Source organism: Pleurodeles waltl, chromosome 3_1 (assembly GCF_031143425.1).
Source record: "Pleurodeles waltl isolate 20211129_DDA chromosome 3_1, aPleWal1.hap1.20221129, whole genome shotgun sequence".
NCBI classification, from domain to species: domain Eukaryota; kingdom Metazoa; phylum Chordata; class Amphibia; order Caudata; family Salamandridae; genus Pleurodeles; species Pleurodeles waltl.
This window is the reverse complement of record NC_090440.1, coordinates 418,665,026-418,685,072: the sequence shown is the minus strand read 5'-3', so window position 1 is coordinate 418,685,072 and position 20,047 is coordinate 418,665,026. Positions and strand designations below refer to the sequence as shown.

The 20,047-nt window shown below is 41.1% G+C and overlaps 1 protein-coding gene across 2 annotated transcripts in view; it reads right to left on the bottom strand.

Annotated features, from left to right (window-relative positions):
* Positions 1 to 258: 258 nt before the first annotated feature.
* LOC138284179 (aminopeptidase Ey-like) overlaps positions 259 to 20,047 on the bottom strand; it is a 219,394-nt gene continuing 199,605 nt past the window's right edge. For both annotated transcript variants that reach the window (XM_069222676.1, XM_069222677.1), the window contains exons 19-20: positions 10,669 to 10,750; positions 259 to 1,669 (exon numbers count right to left, since the gene is read on the bottom strand). In XM_069222676.1, the coding sequence (XP_069078777.1) occupies positions 1,508 to 1,669; positions 10,669 to 10,750 (244 nt within the window). In that variant the 3' untranslated portion in view covers positions 259 to 1,507. The remainder of the gene's footprint in view (positions 1,670 to 10,668; positions 10,751 to 20,047) is intronic.

Below are 20,047 nucleotides of genomic sequence, written 5' to 3'. Positions count from 1 at the left end.
CGAATACTGCTATGTTTACAAGTAGCAAGATTAGTGCCCTATAAACCACTATGAATAAATACAGAATTAAATAAATGCATAAAATTAAATAAATACCCCACTTGGCTGAAACTGAAGCGTTATCATAGGCCTTATTGCAGCAATGTTGCTGTTCGTGCAAGCCTATCAAAGGGTCTCATGGCCGTGGGAGATAAAAAGAAGGGGTGTAAAAGAAAACACGTGCATGTTCCCTCATCTAAGTGTACATGGGAAAATAAATTACTTTTCACCGATAGGTCTTTATTTCATTTTGAAATTCTTCATATTCTAATTTACAAAATATACAATGAACGAGTTAATTATTTCTCCTTTAACTATTACTTAAACAATTACAAATTAACATTTTTTTTATTTACAGTTCTATTTTCTACAATTGAAATATATACAGACACGTGCCAACTTTCCATCTGAGATGTCAAATTCCATAGTGCCAGAAGAGAACGGGATGCAATTCGAAACTGAGAGGCAAACATAAAGTAATCCAAACTCCACCCTTGTTTTTCAGCTGAATTGGGGTTTCCCGTTGGCCTTTTCTTGGCACGATACTAACCATGGAAGGTACCTAAACCAGTGTTATGCATTGTGTTGTGTACACAGATGTGGTGGTGAAAGTAGTCCCTTAATAAATATGGAAATACAGAAACTGGCATCTTCTCAGAGACCTGACAAGTAAGTGCACCCAAGACACTGTCAACCGACTGCTGCATGCATGCAAGAGACACAACCCTTTATTGAACTGAAGCAGAGTTAATGCCGGAAATGTGGAAACCTGAACTATCAAGCGACAACAATCACAATGTGGTTAATGGCCTTTAAAATGACTCAACTGTTTCTTCTTTGGAGGCCAGAGACCAATTTCTCTTTTTACGGTTTGATTGGTTTAAGTTCGCAATCACTGCACGTGACGGTTATAGGACATGTTTTAGTTGATATGTTTGATTTTGTGTTTATTATCTTATGGCCTTATCAGTGAGATATAGATATGCATGAGTCTAAGTTAAACCCTGTGGTTCTCATGCTCACTGCCCGATGCCTCTAACGCAAACAGTCTTGGTGTCCAAGTGCCCATGTTAGCCATTTTATGGTAGAAATACAGTGGTGATGGCCATGGTGTTTATCAGGGCATGGTAGACATTTAAGCTGCCAGAAATGGACCTTATTCCACCAGCCTCTTAGTTTTTAGTAAAATGTGCACTGCAATTAGTATTTGTATTAGCAAAATACTTGTCAGTGCTCAAAGAAAACGATTTCATGTACACCAGTATTCCAAATGCAAACATTTCACATCAACGTGTATGAAGTGGAGAATAAATGGCTTCGGTCATGTTATCTATCATTGCTCAGTTTGCATAATCTCGGTCGCATTAAAGTGATTTTTGTAAAAGACAATGGCATTTGTCAATAAGCGACTTGACTTCTACGGCCCTTCAAAGCATCTTTGAAAACTGTAGGATATTTCTGAGTTTGTTTAAGGTGTGCTTGGTGCTTCCCTGTCGAACCACTGCCGCACAGGCTCGCCGTTCTCCTTCACCCATTTGATGTTTGCCTTGGTCTTCTCCAGGGCCTGCTCCAAGGCACGGGTGCCAGAACCAAACCCGATATTCTCATTGTCCTTCTTGAATTGCTCCAGCTGCAAAAGAAGAAGAAGAGTAGAAGTGTGCCCATATTTTTTCACGTATACTGTTTTTATATTAGTTAGTTCAGTCCTGTGAACTGATCATTGCTTTTATTGAACATTTATTTATTTTAAGTGCTACTCAACTACCATGTTCATAGGGCACTGTGCATTGTAAAGTGATACTCTGCAGGAAGACATGGGGCCTGACTGAGAGTATGACGGAGAGGTTACTGCATCACACATGTGATGGCTATCCCATCTGCCTTATTACACGTGTATTAAGTTGTAATACACTTGTATTAAGGTCTACAGGATATCGTTCACAGTTGTAATGGAGTACCCGTCTGCCAAACTGTAAATCAGGCTCTAAACTCCAACCCTTTTGACTAGTGACTTTTACAAAGAGCACTGATTTCCACTGGGAAATCCTAAAATAAGTTAGAGGCCTGGGAATAAATTGCATTTGAGAGAAAAAATCAAAGAGTTTAACACTATAATTTTTAAAACCATTTTGTTCCTAGATTCTAGTACTATGACCAAAAGCTATCCAACTTTGAGGCCTTCCTCATACAATTTGAGGATGTTGCCAGACTTGAAGGTGTCACATGAACAAATCACAGAAAGACCATGTGGCCTGAAATCTGAATTCACATAAAGATTAATGGGCGTTAAATGAGGAATCTCCTTGGAGCTCTCCAGAACATTAATAAAAATGTCATGGTGGCGCACCTAGGGGCATTATGAGGATCTTAAAAATATGACTCAAAAGCCCTGGCAGGGCATTAAAAGGCACTTGCTGGAACAGTGAATAACAAATGAGCATCTCCTGCCAACCACCACCATGAGGGTTGCAGGGGGAGGCCCAGGACCCCCATGGCCCCAGTTGGCTTACCGCCTGGAGCAGGAGCCGGCAGATAGCAGCTGTTTTCTGCTTGTTCTCTCGGGGCGGTAGCAATATGTGTTGTTGTCTTACCTTATATTTACTTACATTTTGACTATAGGGGATGTGATCCTGGGGGCCTAATTAAGCACTGGGAGGGGGGCCATGTGCCCCTCCCTTATTTAATTACCCAGTCCTGGTGATGGGGTCGTGGGGAATTTTTAGGTTCAGGAGGGGAGCCACCTCCCCTTTTAATTCATTTCAGCAGTGATGATGGGGTCCTCGGGACACATAAGACTCCGGGAGGGGGGCCTCATGCCCTCTCCCTTTTTGTTCACCTCAGCCCCAGAGGATAGGGTCTCCAGGACCTCTCAGAGGCTCCATGATGGGGCCACACACCCCCTCCCAAAAATAAACATTTACATTTGCCCCATTGCCCCTCCAAGCCTAGGTTCAGGGAATCCAAACGTTGCTTCCTATTTCTTTTGCTATTTTTTAGGACTCAGGACTGAGTCCTAAGATGGCTGCCACCACTTCCTGGTTGATGTGGGGGTAGCAAATCAGATTTCAGGTTGAGATCTATTGGATCCGTGGAGGCTTCACATCCCTAGCCATACAAAGTTTTTGAGTATTACTTGCTGAAAAACTATTGAATGAATTTACGCCAAACAACACAAAGCTTTCTGTACGAAGTCATAGCTATATGCTAAATTTAGTGTAAATCCGTTCTGTGGTTTGGGCTGTAGCTGTCTCTAAAATTCCTCTGGAAATGTGAATGAAAAAACAACGTTTTGGGATGCCCCCTTTTTCTCAGCCCCTGCTTGACAGAACACCCCAAATCTTTCTATGTGGAAACTAATTAAAAAGTAGAACTTTTTTGAAAAGTGTTGTAGAAATATGTAAAACGGCACCAAACTTATTAGCACGAAAAAGGTATTTACAATGAAAATCTGATCCTTCCTATAACTAGCCAGTTGTGACCACCATCTATTCACTGAAGAAAAACAAAGGTTAAGGTAACTTTATAGTTAGGTGAATGTGTTATTGACAACATTAACGTTTTGAACTAAATAAAAACACAGAAATTCACAAGTAATAGTTTGCAGAGCTATAACTTGCGTTTCCGCCATGCACTGTTTATGACCTCATGTATTACATCACCCATAAAATATTCTACACCATCATTTATGACATTACTGATGACATCTCAAATGACTGTCCCTTTTTTTCATTTTGCTCCCAGGGAGAGAGGGGTCCCTTCTGGGTCCACCCGCAAGGGCCTAGGAGGGCAGGGTATCCCTACCCTGCCCTCTTACATCTTGTTTGCTTTGTAAATTTCAAAACTAGGGACTATGTTCCCAAGTCCGGCATTTGATGCCAGCAACATTTTTCTAATTTTGCTGACAGCCACTTCTCATGTTGCTGACTAGTTACTTGAAATAACTATAACTATAACTGCTGAATTTCTATGGTTTTGTATGAGTAGATTAAGAACCTAACTATAATGTCCCTGTAACCTTTGTTCTTTTCAGTGAATTTCTATGATTTTGTAACATAAAGTAATTTTAATTACTACAGATTATTCCAACACCTGCCGTGCACTGCCTTGCAGCCAGGCCCTAATAACCACCCAACCCCACGCCACACACAGCCTTCTGTCGTTCCCAGCGCAGGTTGATCACAGGACCTGTCTCTCTCAGTGGATCTGTGAGTGGGTGCGTGAGTGTCTGAGTGGGTCTGAAAGTAGGTGTGTGAGTCTATGAGTGGGCCTGAGTGGGTGCTTGAGTGTCTGAGTGGGTGTGTGAGTGGGCGCATCAGTCTTTGTGTGCATGTATGAGTGAATGAATAAATTCATTAATGAGTCTGGGGCTTTTCTTTAAAATATTTTTACATTCATGAATATTTTGCAAATAATTCATGAAAATTCACAGAAATTTGTGAATTTTCATGAATATCATGCGTGGTGATGCAAAATTGTTTAAAACCCATAATGTGCCCCTATATCACACCCCTTGGGTCAGGGTACCTTCACCCTGAACCTTATGCCAATTTCAATTAGGACTTTCACCCGTTGAGACCTTCTCTTGAAATAAAATGCAGCCGCAACTTTTAAGTCAGGTTGCGCTCAGCCAATTACAGCACTTCTTTTTGTATGCATATTCGCAAAAAATTGAAGGATCTGCAGCACTAGATAATATCTCCTTATCCTTATTTGCGATCTCTTATTTAGAGAGTCGCAATTTGCGACTCTCTAAACAGGGTTGCAATTTTAAGGAATCGCTATTTTAGCGATTCCTTAAAATTGCTTTCAGAATGCCTTTGATACATTCTGAAATGGCTTTTTGCATTCGCAAACGGGCATTTGCACTGTTTGCAAATGCAAAAAGCTTTGATACATCTGGCCCCTAAGACTCTTCTTATCATTGCAAAAGTAATATTTCAACTTGTGCTTCTCAAATCTTGATAGTTTTTCATCTTAATTTACTCAGATAAATATCGTATACTTTTCTAAACCTGTGTGGTGTATTTTTGTGGTGTTTTCACTGTGTTATTACATGATTAATTGCACAAATACTTTACACATTGCTTTCTAAGTTAAGCCTGACTGCTCAGTGCCAAGCAACTAGAGGGTGGGCACAGGATAATTTGGATTGTGTGTGATTTACCCTAACTAGGATTGTGGTCCCTACTTGGACAAGGGTGTATACCTCTGCCAACTAGAGATGCCATTTGTAACAGTGACATCATACCAGACAGGCAATTAGTCACTTTTCGTAAAGCCAAATCTATGAGGCAAGACCTTGTAGTCAGCAGTCCAGAGTTAGCTAGAGAGAGTACTTGGTTTTCTCATAATCCTGTGTTCAAGAAATGTCATGAGTGCAAAGCGTGTACGATACGAATGAACACATCTTGTGTCATCGCCATTTTTTGAGCATCCAATTTGCATTAATAAAGGCTTGCCCACTGCTGACCTTCCATACCCAACTCCCCGCCCGCATTTACCTCTTTTTTTCAGAATCTCTTTTTTGTGCAATGTAAGAGATCTGAATTACCCAGTAGCCCATCATTTCGAGGAGTGCCACGATGGGAGAGAGAGTAACTTTAGTTATTTTGTACTCACTGCAGTACCAAAGAGATTAAGAGGTGGTAACAGAGAAAAACAGTTGAGGAGATTAGAATCCAGGTACATCCTCATGTTAGATACTAAGGCCCAAGGGATTTGAACATGGATGAAGAACTTTATGTTCACCTGTAACCAGGGAACATGCCATAAAATGCCCTCCGATGACCAGTAAGTTGTTCAGACTGTATGTTTGGTAACATATAAGTCTCACATAAGGTAAGCTTTGTGATAATTTGCAACCTGGGTGACTTATTTACCCCCTGGGATAGGAAGGCTGAGGGAGACCTCAGAATTTAGTAGTGTTTGTTTCAATTTATTGTACTCAATAATGTTAAAGAAATTCTACAGGTTGCTCGACCCCCATGCACAGCAGAATTGCTTTATATTAAGTTTCTGTGTTAAGATTATATGTACCCCCACAGAGCATATGTTAGGACCATAGCAATTATTATATGAAGCTGAGAATTTGTGTATGTTTACCCACTTGGGTTGTTAGGAGGGGGGTGGCATATTTTGTGAATTAATTGTCAAAATTCAAAATTATATTTTTGGGGTAATATTTAGGCTGAATCTTATCATTGCAGTAGCTTGTACACTGCATATTTGTAATGAATTGAGTCTGCATTAGTTGAATGCATTACCAGGTTGATCCTGGAGTGCAATGAGACAAGCATGAGTCAGGCTAATCATCATCGAGGTGGGATGCTGTTGCCAAATAAGAGAGTTGATTGTGGAGATATGGTGTTTTTGAGAAAGGCCGCATAAATCGGCCAAAATGCGTAAGCCTAAACCTGTGAATTTGACATGAACTTGCAAGAAAACCCTGCTTTGAAGTTCCCGAGCGTGTTCGAGATCACTCTTTATTGGAACCAATGAGCTTTATGGAGGAATGTGTATATATATATATATATATATATGGAAGCTACTGGCAGTCCCAAGTAGGTAGTCATAATTAGGACCTAGTTTCCATAGGAAGACCATTTTTTGTTTTGCCAGTAACTTTAGGGCTGTTTAACAAATCTTAATTACATTTTCAAAACGTGTACTTCAGTCAGTTCAGGTGCTGTATTGACAATTTCAGGGTGATCAGTCAAGAAGGGGCTGAAAAAAAATGGAGGTCCCAAAATACGCTTTCCCCATGCATTTTCGCATAGAGATTTTGAACATGACTACAGTCCGAACCCAAACACCAAATTTGGCAGAAAGTTAGCTCTTAGTGGCCAGATGTATCAAAGCTTTTTGCATTCCCAAACGGTGCGAATGCCTGTTTGCGAATGCAAAAAGCCCTTTCAGAATGTATCAAAGGCATTCTGAATGCAATTTTAAGGAATCGCAAAAATAGCGATTCCTTAAAATTGCCACCCTGTTTAGAGAGTCGCAAATTGCGATTCTCTAAATAAGAAATCGCAAATAAGGAATCCTTATTTGCGATTTCTAAAGCACATGTATGAAGCAATTTTTTAATGCAAATTGGGCATTAAGGAATCGCTATTACCACCAAGTTGAACTTGGTGGTAACCATGTGCAAATTTTAAAAATGCATTTTTTAAATTTACATGTAAAGCACACATGCCCTTTTGGCATGTGTGCATCTTACATGTTGTTAAAAAATGTTTTGGGGTGCAGCAGAGGGGGCCTTAGGCCCCCAGCACCCTGGACTTTGCATTTCCCAAAATTGCGAATTCCAGTTAGGAATTCGCAATTTGGGACATGCTAAATATTAGCAAATATGGGCTGAAAGGCCCATAGATGCGAATGGGGGCTGTATCGCAATTTACGATTCGGTAATAGCATTTGCGATTTTTAAGAAATCGCTATTACCGAATCTCAAATTTGGTACATTGCATTTTGCGACTCAGAAATAGCGATTGCTTAAAAATCGCTATTTCTGATTCGCAAAATGCATTCTTGATACATCTGGCCCTTAGTCCAGAAAGCATTCTTTTTGATATTTGGTATAAATCCAGTCAGTAGTTTTTAAGATACTAAAGGTTCAAAAATAGAGATATCTAGGGATGCAGAGCCTCCACAGGTCCAATGGTTCCCGAGCTGATATGTGATTGACTGCCAAACAAGGAAGTGTTGGCATCCATTTCAGCCGAGTCCCACCAAAAAAGATAAATAAAAAGGAAAGGGGCCAGAGAAGAGACAGTCTGAGCCCTTAGCTTTGGTGCAGAGGTGCCCCAGGACCCACCAGGGCTAAAAATATTTTTCAAAAACATTTTTGGAAAAATCCATGTATGGATCAGCAGATTTTTATGACTTTGTGTTTAAAAAAAGAACAGTATCCTGTACTCTTCCTTTAGTTTGATCCCGGGGTGGGCCAGGTCCTGGTGGTATTGGGTCTACAAAAAGAAGGGGGTGCATAGGGTCCACCTCCTCGGGCTTATTGTAACCCTGGGGACCACCAGGGCTGAGAGAAAAATATGTAGGGGAGCTGTGCAGCCCCCCTGCACTCCGGGGATCACCACCTCCCCAGGGCAAAAGTTATTAAATCAATTCTGAGGGCCCACATGGCTGCCCCACATCCCCGGGGACCACCACCCTGAGGTACTGGAAAATGTGTTTGTGGGTGGGCCTACTGTGCCGCCACCTCCTCGGGGCAAAACATTTTCTCTGAATGTGGGAGGACCCGTACTCCCTCCACCTTCGCAGCCCTCGAGACTGTCACCTCCCTGGGGCTAAAAAAACATTGATGTGGGGGCCCTTGTGGCCCCCCGCAGACACAGAAGTCACCACCTCCCCAGGGCAACTCATTCAGTTTAAGGTGGGGCATGTGCCCCCCCACAGTACCAAGGACTGCCACCTCCCCAGGGCTGAAATAAACTATTGTAGGGGGTCCATCACGGCCCCGTCACCCCAGGGACAACCACCTCCCCAGGGCTAAGTACTACAATGGAGGGAGCCCCCTCATTGAGCCATAGATAGCCCTGAGGACTTCCCAGTGCCAGCTCCTGCTACCTCCTGAGGCACCCACCTTCAGGAGGTAGATGTTTGCTTTTGCTTGGGGGGAGCTGATAACTCCCACCAAGCAAAAGCAAACATAACTCCACTTTCCGAAAGCAGCTCCCTGATGTGGGTGCAATGTTGGCTCCTACAGGGCATGGGAAGCCGGCTAGGACCGTGGGGGGCTTCAGGATCCCCCCAGTGTCCTGTCACTCTCTCTCTCACTTCAATCCCATAAAGGGTTGGAAGAGAAAAAGAGAGATTGCTAATGCAATGAGCTATCCATGCAATACCTTTAAGGCTTCAGAGTTGTAAGATGTTTGGCTTGAATATTATAGTTATGTTTTGATACCCAGCAGAACATAGTCCCTTGTGGCCTATTGATGAAGCTCTTGGACTGTTGCTCAGTAGGTTGATTATTCAAATCCTGGTATCTCATGGTAGTATGTCTGTTTATTTGCTCACGTTTTGAATCTTAAACATTCCTAGTGATGGGACATTGAGGTCTTTTCCCCATCAAAATCTTTGGGTTGGGTGTCAAATCTATGCCTGGGCATTTCACTGTACGCAGCCACCTGTGGTCTAGAGGCTAAGGTCTCCAACTCTCCCACTGAAGGTTGATGGTTCTAGTCTATGGGCCTAATTACGACTTTGGCGGAGGGTATTACTCCAAATGTGACGGATATCCCGCTCGCTGTATTACGAGTTCCATAGGATAGAATGGACTCGTAATTCGGCGGGCAGGATATCCGTCACATTTGGGACGGAGTAATCCCCTCCGCCAAAGTCGTAATCAGGCCCTATGTGTGTTAGTTTTCATTTCCCTGTGTTACTTTCTTTTCAACTCCAAATATTTAAGGTACATAGCGAAAGGTCATCAAACTCTTTTTAATTGACAAATGCATCTTTCTTTTCAATTTGTTTGAAAATATCAGAGACTAAGAATATCATTCATCAAAACTTAAAAAGCCTCTCTCTGTATTTCTCTCTCTGTATTCCATCCCATAATGCAATGGGAGAGAAAGAGAGAGAGAGTTTGTTATTTCAATGTTCTCTGCATACAGTGACGCAGGTGTGGGTGATTATAGGGGGTTGGCTGCAGGGCTGGCCGTAGGTGAAACCCTGGAGCCAACTCCCACCGTGCACGGCCAAAGGCCATGTGTGGCAAGGGGATGGGTGGTTATAGGGGTTTGGTTGCAGGGCCTGGCCGCAGCTATAGTTACCTTAAGGCCCGAGTTATAGGTACTTAATATCACTCTAACTATAACTGCTGAATTTCAATGGTTTTGTGCAAGTAAATTCAGAACCTAACTATAACGTCCCTATAACCTTTCTTTTTTTATAGTGAATATATAATAAGTCCTTCAATGCTGCGTGAACGGTATCCCATGGAGGTAGCATGTTGCTGGTGGAGCAACGGAATAAGAATAATTTACTTCTCAGAAAACTAGAAGAATGCGCAGTCAGAACTCCATCAGCAGAGAATTTTATTGCCCCAATAATTATTGTTAAGTATTGTTTTCCAAGACCTAAATTATTAGATAGATAGATAGATAGATAGATAGATAGATAGATAGATAGATAGATAGATAGATAGATAGATATTATAAGCTATAGTTGTACCTATACTTATGTTAAGAAGCTATAACTCATGGCCTAAAGTTACTTAGCCGCATGAGTTATAGTTTCTTCAGATTAGTATAATTATAAAAAATAACCATAACTGCTGAATTTCCATGGTTTTGTGTGGGTAAAACTTGAACCTAACTATAACATCCCTGTAACCTTTGTTTTTTTCAGGGCATTTCTATGTGTTTCACTGATTGACCAGAATAAGTATAGCTATAAGTATAAGCATAGATGCAGAATTTCTATTGTTTTGTGTGGGTAAAAGGTTAACCTAACTATAATGTCCCTGTAACATTTGTATTTTTCAGTGAATACATACAAATATTGGTATTGGTATACTGACATACAACCAAATACAGTTACAGTGTCCATTGTTTACCTTACTGAGCCATCTTGCCAGTTATTAAAAGGGTTACTATACAAAATGCTTACCTCCATAAGCTCTTTTTCAGAAGCAAATCTTTTTGTGATACTGTTAATCAAGCCAGAAAAGGAGAAGGAACCTCCGCCATAACTAAAAACAGAGAGAGAAGTATCAGTCTTGAAACTACTCAAGTTCATTCTGTAGTGGGCTCTTGCTCATCCTTGTATATAAAGTATAAAATGTCCAAAATGTATTCTACATACATATGATAAGTAGATGGCTTCACAATCCAATATGTATGATAAAAAAATGTTTAAACCGTGACCATTTGTGTGTTCATACCATTATCACCCAACGCATAAACTAATAGAATTGACTCCAATCTGAATTGTAAACCGTACTCTCTCATTGAAAGAGGTGATCAGAACAAGTAGATATAACAAAAGCATTTGCTGCATACTAAACGTATGGGCAGCCATTAAACATACTTATTTGTAAATATGAGGCGGGGAAAATTTTGTAAACCTTTGCACCACATTATGCCTGTGCCATGCATAATGTGTGCAAAGGGGGGCGTTCACCAATTAGGGGGGGGAACAAATGGCACACAGAAATCTAAGAGATTTCCTTGCGCCATTTTTTTGTGGCAATTTTAATGCTTGCTCAGAGCAGGTGTTAAAAGGGATTTTCCATTATGTATAATGGGCCCCTATGTACTCTGCAGGAGTAGGGCCAAAGGTTTGGCGCTACTCCTGCAGAGTACATCAATAATGTCAAAAAATGACGCTATTCGCTCCTTCCCTACACCATGGTGCGCTGTATATTGCATATGGTGCACACATGGTGGTGGTAGGGGGCACTAAGGGTCGCAGGGAAAGTGGTGCTGCACTGGGTGCGACTTTAAGGAAGGGAATGGTCTCAGTTTCAAAGCCTTACCTTGGTTAGATTTCCGATTTGTACAATTGCTATTTCTACACAAACAAGGAGAAGATGTCTTTAACTATAACTGTGCCTTTCCCATTAGTGAATTTTGTCGAAAAGCATATACTATAACATGTTTGCTAAATTTTGGAATTCTAGATAATAATACCCTTTATACGAAGTCCTTACACATAGGAAAACACTTTCAGATACATTATAAATATGTGCCTTTGAATTTCACACACACACAGCATCCATAGTCAACCGCATAAATATTTTCTGCACATCAAAGGTTTTTGATCCATTCCAGTCATTACATTACGTTTTGAATGTTGTTGCTTATACAATATGTAAAAAAATAAACTTAAATAAATAAGTTGCCAAAACCATAGAGAAATGGTAACGTTACTTTTAAAACGACTATGCATCTGACAGAAAAAGATCAAGTGGGTTAAGTGCATAAAGAGCAAACCCTTGTAGATTTGATGTTTCACTCACAGTGGGCAAACCCAGCCTTCTATCCATCTAGGTGGGGTTTAGCGAACATATACCTCTGTGCTGGGTAAAAATCTTAAAGGTTTTACTTTTAAAATCTACAAGTTGTATGACCATGGCAGCATATGCCACATAAAACAGTAAACAGTTTGATGATGTTGATGTTGTTGATGTCGATGTTTATTGTTAGAGATAAATTATAGTCAAAACAGTTTAAATTGAAATTTGTATTGCATATAAGAATTTCCTGGACCACATCCTTTTAATGTCCAGCTTAACAGCACAGCTGTTTGTACACTTATTGCTTACGGAACTCATAGAATATACTTTGGGTCAGACTTCTTCAATCATTGGTGTGTTTGGATCAGCTTGCATCACTATTGCTTTGAGATAGTATCACTCACATCATGGACAAGGAGTTGCACTGATCTGTTAGTCTGAGTGTTGAGTATTGTTCATGACTGCCTGGCAGGTCTCCAGCTCTTCTAAAGCTAGTATATAATAAAAAATGCTTAAAAGGTATTTCTCTATCCCAATCCTGGCTCCACAAACATCCAACTGACAACACACAACAATATATCACACCAGATATCTGGTCCTTTAAAATACATGTATATTGATAAAGCAAAAAACAAAATAGCTTTCTTGAGAGATATAATAGAAACTACAACATACGTCCATCCAGGTACTGCCATCTTTTGGGTAACATTGTTTTTGAAATTGTTGCCATATTCAAGTAAAGCAAACTTTTCAAGTATACTAATGTGACATATTTTTTAAGTCTATTTACAGGCAGCAAATGCTGGATGTGAGACATTTTTAGTATTTCCTTCTGGTGCGGCTGTCACATGTGCCAGCTGGTAAACCTACCACTTACTTTACATTTGATGTGAAGTAGGCTTATCTGAAGCTGCAATCTGCATAAAAATATACAGATGCACTCCCTGACTAAGTGTGATGACACATTACTTTCTAGCCTGTTGGAGCTGGTGAAATGCCATCCAGGGAGGTGGTGTAGTGGAGAGTGATTTCATGTGTCAATAAAAACAGCATTAGCTGTCTGGGAGAACTCATATCATCATATCATGTATAAGAAGTACAGGCATTAATGGCGAGGGGACTTTATTATGTTTTTGCTTGGATGTGTTGTCCTGCGAGCCCATCTCATTTTGTTGAAGGGTATATGTTACCATTACTGATCCCAATAGGATAACTATCACCGTCCTCACTCTCAAGTCACTTGTATCGCTTGTGTCTGTCACTTTTCAACTTTCCTGTGATCCTTGCACATCCTTCATTTTCATTTCCATCCTTGCAACACTCTCCCAAAAAGTGAGTGAGTGGATTATTAGTTGGGCTGGATCCTAATCAAACACTAGTAATAATGACATTCTTGCTATTTCCAGTAAGGTTTTCAGTAATTTACTCTTGAGCTGAACCTTTGGTAACTATGCCACAGAAAGACAGACTTAAGGTTTTGTTTAAAGCATTGAAAACATTCAAAACAGTTAAAAAGTAAAAAAACACAATACCGGAAAACTCCCACTACAGTTTATAAAAATGGATTACAATGACAACAGAAACAGAAATCAGACTAGAGGATTTGGAGACATGATTTTTTTTTAATTGTTAAATGAATATAATGCCAAAAAGCTGAAAGTGCCAACGGTGGTCATGTGGTTACCCTTAACCTAGGCATGATTTAAGGCTGACCACAATGGAGTCGGGGTCAGATACAGAAACTAGGTTCATCCTGGTCAGAAGTTTAATCGTCGGACTTCGTCTCTGAAATGTAATTCAAAAATCCTCAGTAGAGCAAGGTAGCAGGCTGCAGCCACAAAAGGGGTCAATAGGCTGGATTTTCATTAGGTGATACCCCGATAAACCTTTGACTGTTGGCAGGTTAGATCGGAGCAGGACAAATTCAAAATTTCTACCCACGGAAGGTCCCTCACCAGCTGGCTGCATTTGGTGCCTTTGCCAGGTACAATTTCTATGTTTACATTTAGACACATTTTTGGCACTTGGATTGCCCCAGCAGGGCAAGCCTGAAGGTTGTACACTGTAGCCAGTGGTATTCCATGAGACCAGCTTCCTTTTCTGTGACATTCCTCTGAAAATGGTTTGCTGCTGTGGAAAAGCTTCAAGTGAGGGCAACCTGAATCATTGCCCCAGAAGCAAAGCCCCATCATCTGAGAGACTCTGCATGTTTATCCCTGTCTTCCAGATGTCATTGGAGCCGAAATGTTTCTAAACGCTAGATTTTTCAGGATGTTAGGAGGAATACACTTTGACACAGCCAAGGGTCCCAAAACCAGAGGAACAGCACTTGGGGACAATACTCATTCCAGCGCTTGCCACCAGCAGGGTTCATGGCAGGTCAAGTTGGAACTGGTCAGGTGGGTTATTCAGGAAAAGGGTTCTAGCAGCTTGTTGTGTCCCTGTATCTTAACAAGTAGTCATCTGACGGAGTCTACTTACAAGTGGGAGCAGGTCCAGCCTTTAATGTCTCATCATAGTACTCCACAGAGGATGCAGTCCCTATTTTTGTCTTCCAAAGGTCAGTAGTGTTCTGAAGAGGGTGCCAAGGGATACCCTATTTACTCCTGGTACTATACTGTGGGTGAGGGTGACTTCTGGCCCCTTCCTGACCAATAGGGAAAATGTTCCCCGAGTAACCCTACCCGCTTTTGCAGCAGTTTCTGTGTGGTCTTATAAAAACAATCCCACAATGGCCGTCTCTACCTAAAATCAAGATGACATTACCTTCCTTCCCCTGTACAGAGCTCATGTGTCCACCCTAGAGGTGTGCATCTCCTTCTATCTGGTGACTCAAAACTAGCTCTTGAGGCAGCTCTTCTCCTATGGGGATTGGTGCCTGACTGTAGTGAAATGTGTGTTTTGACCACTGACTTTGTGTTGCACCACTTTGCACCTGGATTAGCTGTCCAGTGTTCACCATTTACAGACTACATTTTGTATTCAGTTTAGTCTTAGGTTCATTCTGCCTATTGACTTTATTGTAGCATTAGACACTGCCATGTTAAAGGCTGACCGTAATTTTCCACATTGTAAACTGTGCATTCTGTCTTGTTTTCGTGCTTTTTCTCACTAACGGCTTTGGGTAATAAGGATGTACTCAGATGGCCGGGAACGGCCTTGTTTTTATTTAACACCTTGACATTGTGGCCAAACCCCAACGTGTTATTTTCAAAGCATACCTAAACTACCCAGCATGGTTAATTGCGAAATAAGTTTTTTTTTCAGAAAGCTAATTTTGTTTTTTTAAGATATAAAAAGACCCAGTGCGACAGTGAGAGGCTCAGTGGCCTCAATCAGGATTCTAGACGTCAGATGTTTGATATCTTGCCCGTGAGGGTAGAGATCTCTTTCTCTTTCGCAGTCGAACGGGGTCATCGTCTTGCTGGCATGAGAAAGATGAAGGACCTGGCAGGCATTTTTAAATCATTATTTGTTTTGCACTATAATATCAAATAAAAAAATATATTTGCTATGAAGATTGCAGTGGAGAAGCATTTTGGTATGTTTTCATTTCATTGCTGTGACTATTTTTAAACGTGTGCTTTTAGGAACCTCGTGGTGAAATAATAAATGTCTTCTTTGGATTGAGAAGTGCATTCCAGAGATTTTTGTCAGCTTGGTCATTAGCGAAAAGCAAAACACTGACTGACTAGAGGGGAAAAGGATGGGGAAGGTCGAGGTGTTATCTCCAACTCCCTGTGACAGAGTAGGCTTCTTTGCAGATAATTACGTTTCCTATGTTCTTGGGCACAGCCAGGGTGCTCATCCTTTCAAAGGAACAGAACACCTCTTCACACCCAAGGCATTTGTCACAATGCAGGGAGCAAGTTCATGCCTCATCAAGGGGGCTATTCAGTTCCTGGGTGACAGTTGGACGTTCATGCAAATGGGCTTCTAGAAGCTTTAGGCAGGGAAAAGTTCACTTTCTAGAAGTAGCTTTCCCAAAATATTTGCTACAAGTCCAACTTTACCAGGACTTGTAATAAATATTTTATAAAGACGAAGAATTAAGTTTGCAGTTGTTTCCTATATGGAGATAACATTATCAAATGTAATATTGCACGCCCATGCTTTCTCAGGGAAAAGCGGACTCTGCTACAGTAAAATTAGTTTTTGAGACCTGTGAGGACATATTTAGCATTAAACATTTACATCTTGTATTTTCAGACACAATGAACTCCGTCTTATGGGTATTAAGGCCAACTTAATGGTGACTTTTGTATATTAAAAATGAGGGTTTAGGCCTGGTAAAATGGTCTTTAGAGATCTTGAATTTGTAGCTTTGACACTGCACAGACATACTACAGTAGGCCTGTAGTGATGTTTGAACTGTCACTGTAGTGGATGGCACAAGGAGTGTGCAGTACTCTAGTGACAATTCACTTACAGGCCCTGGGTACACTTTGTACCATATACTATGGGCCTATAAGTATGTTAAATATGCCAGTTAGGAGTACAGCGTATTATGACATGATTCAGGGGGTCAGAGCACATGCAGTGGCACCTGGTTAGCAGAGTCCCAGTGCAAAGAGTCAAACAATCAGCAGCATCAGTCCAAAAACAATGGGGACAATCATGCAAACAGAGGCATTTTCCTACATTATACTTCACCATCTTCCTCACTTTTATATAATTTTCCTCTCCATATCGCCTGATTCTCCATCTTTACTTCCACTCTTCTCTCACATCACCTGTTCACCAGTCTTAACATCCATGCAGACTCGTCTACTTATTCTGCTTTCCGCTCTCCATTAACATTCCCATTCCATTTTTTAAGAAAAGCACAGTAAACCAGCTTTGTGAGAAATGAAAACAGACATATCAAGAATTGTACCTTGTGTACATGAAAAGCAGTATTTCAATCATTGCATAGATAACCATTGAGTTATTTTTATGTTCATTTGATTCACCCCTTCATATTTCATAATGATGACACTCTGAATATTTGGAAGAAGTCCTTAAATAGTGATAGAGATTTAACGTGGGGCTTGTTCAGTGGAGAGGTGGTCCATCAGTCCTTATTTTGCAGTCAATCTTTCCATCAGTCTCTCCATCAGTGTGCCTTTCCAGTACACTGATGGATATTATGTGACTTTTAAGGTGCCAGGATACCTTCGCAGGTGAGAGTGTTTTTTAAAAAAAACACATAAGGTAACAGAATTTATAATAATGGAGGACCTCACAGGTTAACTCTTTGTGGAGTAGGCCTGTTCCAATATCCGATGTGGACCAAAAATTACCTTAGCCAGTGTCATTTTTTGCTATGTGGAATAAAGGAATGAAGTTCTGAAGCTCCCCTTCGATTTTTCATTTGGAGATTATTATAACCTGTGTTCTATTTAAATTGTTTCTTATTTGCCTTTCTTTCTCTACCGGTCTTTCTAGACTATTCTTCTGTTCTTCATCAAGGCTGACACAGGCTGTATGAAATGCAATACGTAGACTTAGGTCTAACATAATTTTGCATGTCAGCTATTGCATAACTGCGGACAGACAATTCTTATTCTAATATCCTCCAACAGCTTCATGAACCCTATATATGCTGGTGTTGTCAGATGTAACAGTCTCATAGAGAATGACTGTGGTGAAGACCATCCTGGTAGATCTTTGGCACTCTCCCTTCCCTCCTTTCTTTACCTGTCTCATAGTAGTTGACCTAATTGCTGCAATTAGCATAGGATGTGCATTGAAAAGTATAAGGAAAACCACAAAACAAAGTGAGACCTGCAGAGGAAATTATAATCTCCACAACCTGCATTTGCACATCTATCCCATTTCCTTGTCATTCACATCACTAAGTGCTGTGTCCAATTATACATGGCGTCAAACCGCTTCCCACCTAGGCTCACAATAAACATAACATTCTTCTAACAACACCGCTTCCCCACCTCGAATGGCCTTAACACTCCATTATACAATTCATGTCTACACTCTGAAGATTTGAATGACGAAGCGATAAAGATGAACAGCACATACTGAGCACCGGGTTGAGATACAAACCTGATTTGTTTAGCTACATGCAACATTGTTATCTTAAAATAGTCTGCAAGCTTAAATGAATAAATTCTAAGTTGTACTGGGACCAACGTCCCACCACTTGAAGTACAGTTTCTGAGAGTCCACCATATGTTTTGCAGGGCAAACATATTGTAAGAAAACAGGGCTTTTTCCAGTGCCACCCAGCTTTGTGCCCCCATTTTCGACTGACAATGGTGTTTTCTGACTCTGATTGTGCCTTAGGCTCTGATTAAAAGGTATATGGTAATTAGCTATAATTACAATTGGTACTGACAGCCTACCTGTAAGTCCCTTGTATACGGTAGGGCAATAAGGTTTAGAGGCCCAGTAGATTTAATGCACTTGAATGTGCACTGCTGTGGTGCCTGCTGTCATTTTAAAAACCAGCCCTGCATTGTAGGCTGCTTGTAAAATGAAATGATGTCCACATTTGAATGTTGAATTAAAAGTACTTCCAAAGTCTTAAAATACCTTGTTTTTATGCATAAGTCACCCCAAAGGTTTGCCCTAGGGGCCCCAAGCATAAGGTGCATTGTAATTATAAGCAGGAACATTATAAAAGATGTTTTATATGCCCGGGTGAGGGAAAAACTGACAATTTAATTTATCTCCATTGTAGCACTATTAGCTCTATAGGCTAACATGGGAAGGCTTTATTAAACTTTAATAATGTTTAACGTTTGATTGGAATGGACTAGGACAATAGTTCAAAGTATCAAAATAATAGTTAAAATAAATGTAACAATGTGCCAAGATTGGAATTACTGTAGCTAATATAGGGAAAGAGTTTTAGTACTCTTTCCTAAAGTTGCCTAAAATCAGCTCTGTAGCAGCCTCTTCTGATTGGTCAGCCCTGGACAGGTTAAATTACTCTGATAAGGTGTGAAGTGCCCTGGGCTGAGATAAAGAAGACACCTGGTGGAAGGAGACCTGCTGACTGCAGATACCAGGACAGGGAGGGGACAGGATATCCAAACTGGTCTTCAAAGGAAGAAAGAATGTTATGACAGAAACCGGACCGACCCCCACTTCCTGCACCCCCAGCTAGAGGGGAGCCCCTGTTATTGAATAAGGAGAGGGGCTGGAAGGGGAGTGTAGAGGAAAGCTAACCACACCTGTTGGTGGGCTTAGCCAGACCTGACCCTTCAGGAAAAATATTCTCCATTTTGGATGTTTGTGGTAATTTTTCTGGGGCAAAAAATGTGCAACACCTTTAAGGAGGTTGTCATCACAGACGGTTTGCACCCTGTATCCCATGGGTCAGTAGTACCCCTCCCCCACTTGCCAGCCCAGAAACTTAGATAAATATGGGAGAGTGGCCCTGCAACTCAGATCCCCGCTTGGAAACAAAAAAGGAGAAGAAGGACTGCCCTGCTGAACCCCTGGTCTGCACCAAGAAGGACTTCACTCATAAGGACTGCATATGCTGCACAATCTTGGTTTCACAAAGAGAGGACATTGCCTTGCTTCAAAGGATTCAGGAGTGGACTCCCAGTAAACAGCAGGTACCAATGAGCTACCAAGAGTTCTTCTGCATCAACTCTTGCAAGAAGAGATCAGCTGACCAGAGCCCAGTGAAATTTTAAGAATTTGGCCAAGTGCATTATGGGAATGCATTGTAGTCCCAACTGAATTCACCAAGGAGCAACTCAGATCTTCTGGACCCTTGGATGGTGTTGTGGACACATCAAGACCCCAAAAAGTCCTTCTGGAAGAAGATCCAGATGTTTAGAAGCATTTGGAGAATTGTTGTGATAAAGCTCAATAAGTTGACTGACCCGCCGTCGAGAGTCAAGCCGCCACCTTTTAACTATGACCCACCCTGGATTTCAGGCTTGTCCTGCTCAAAGTTCTGGTGCTCCATGACCTCCAGGACTTCACTGTGGCCTCGCATTGAAGCAAGCTAGTGTGAACGACTCAAAAGCCAGCCTGCAGAGGAGACCAGTTTGACGTCAAGAGAAAAAGAACTAA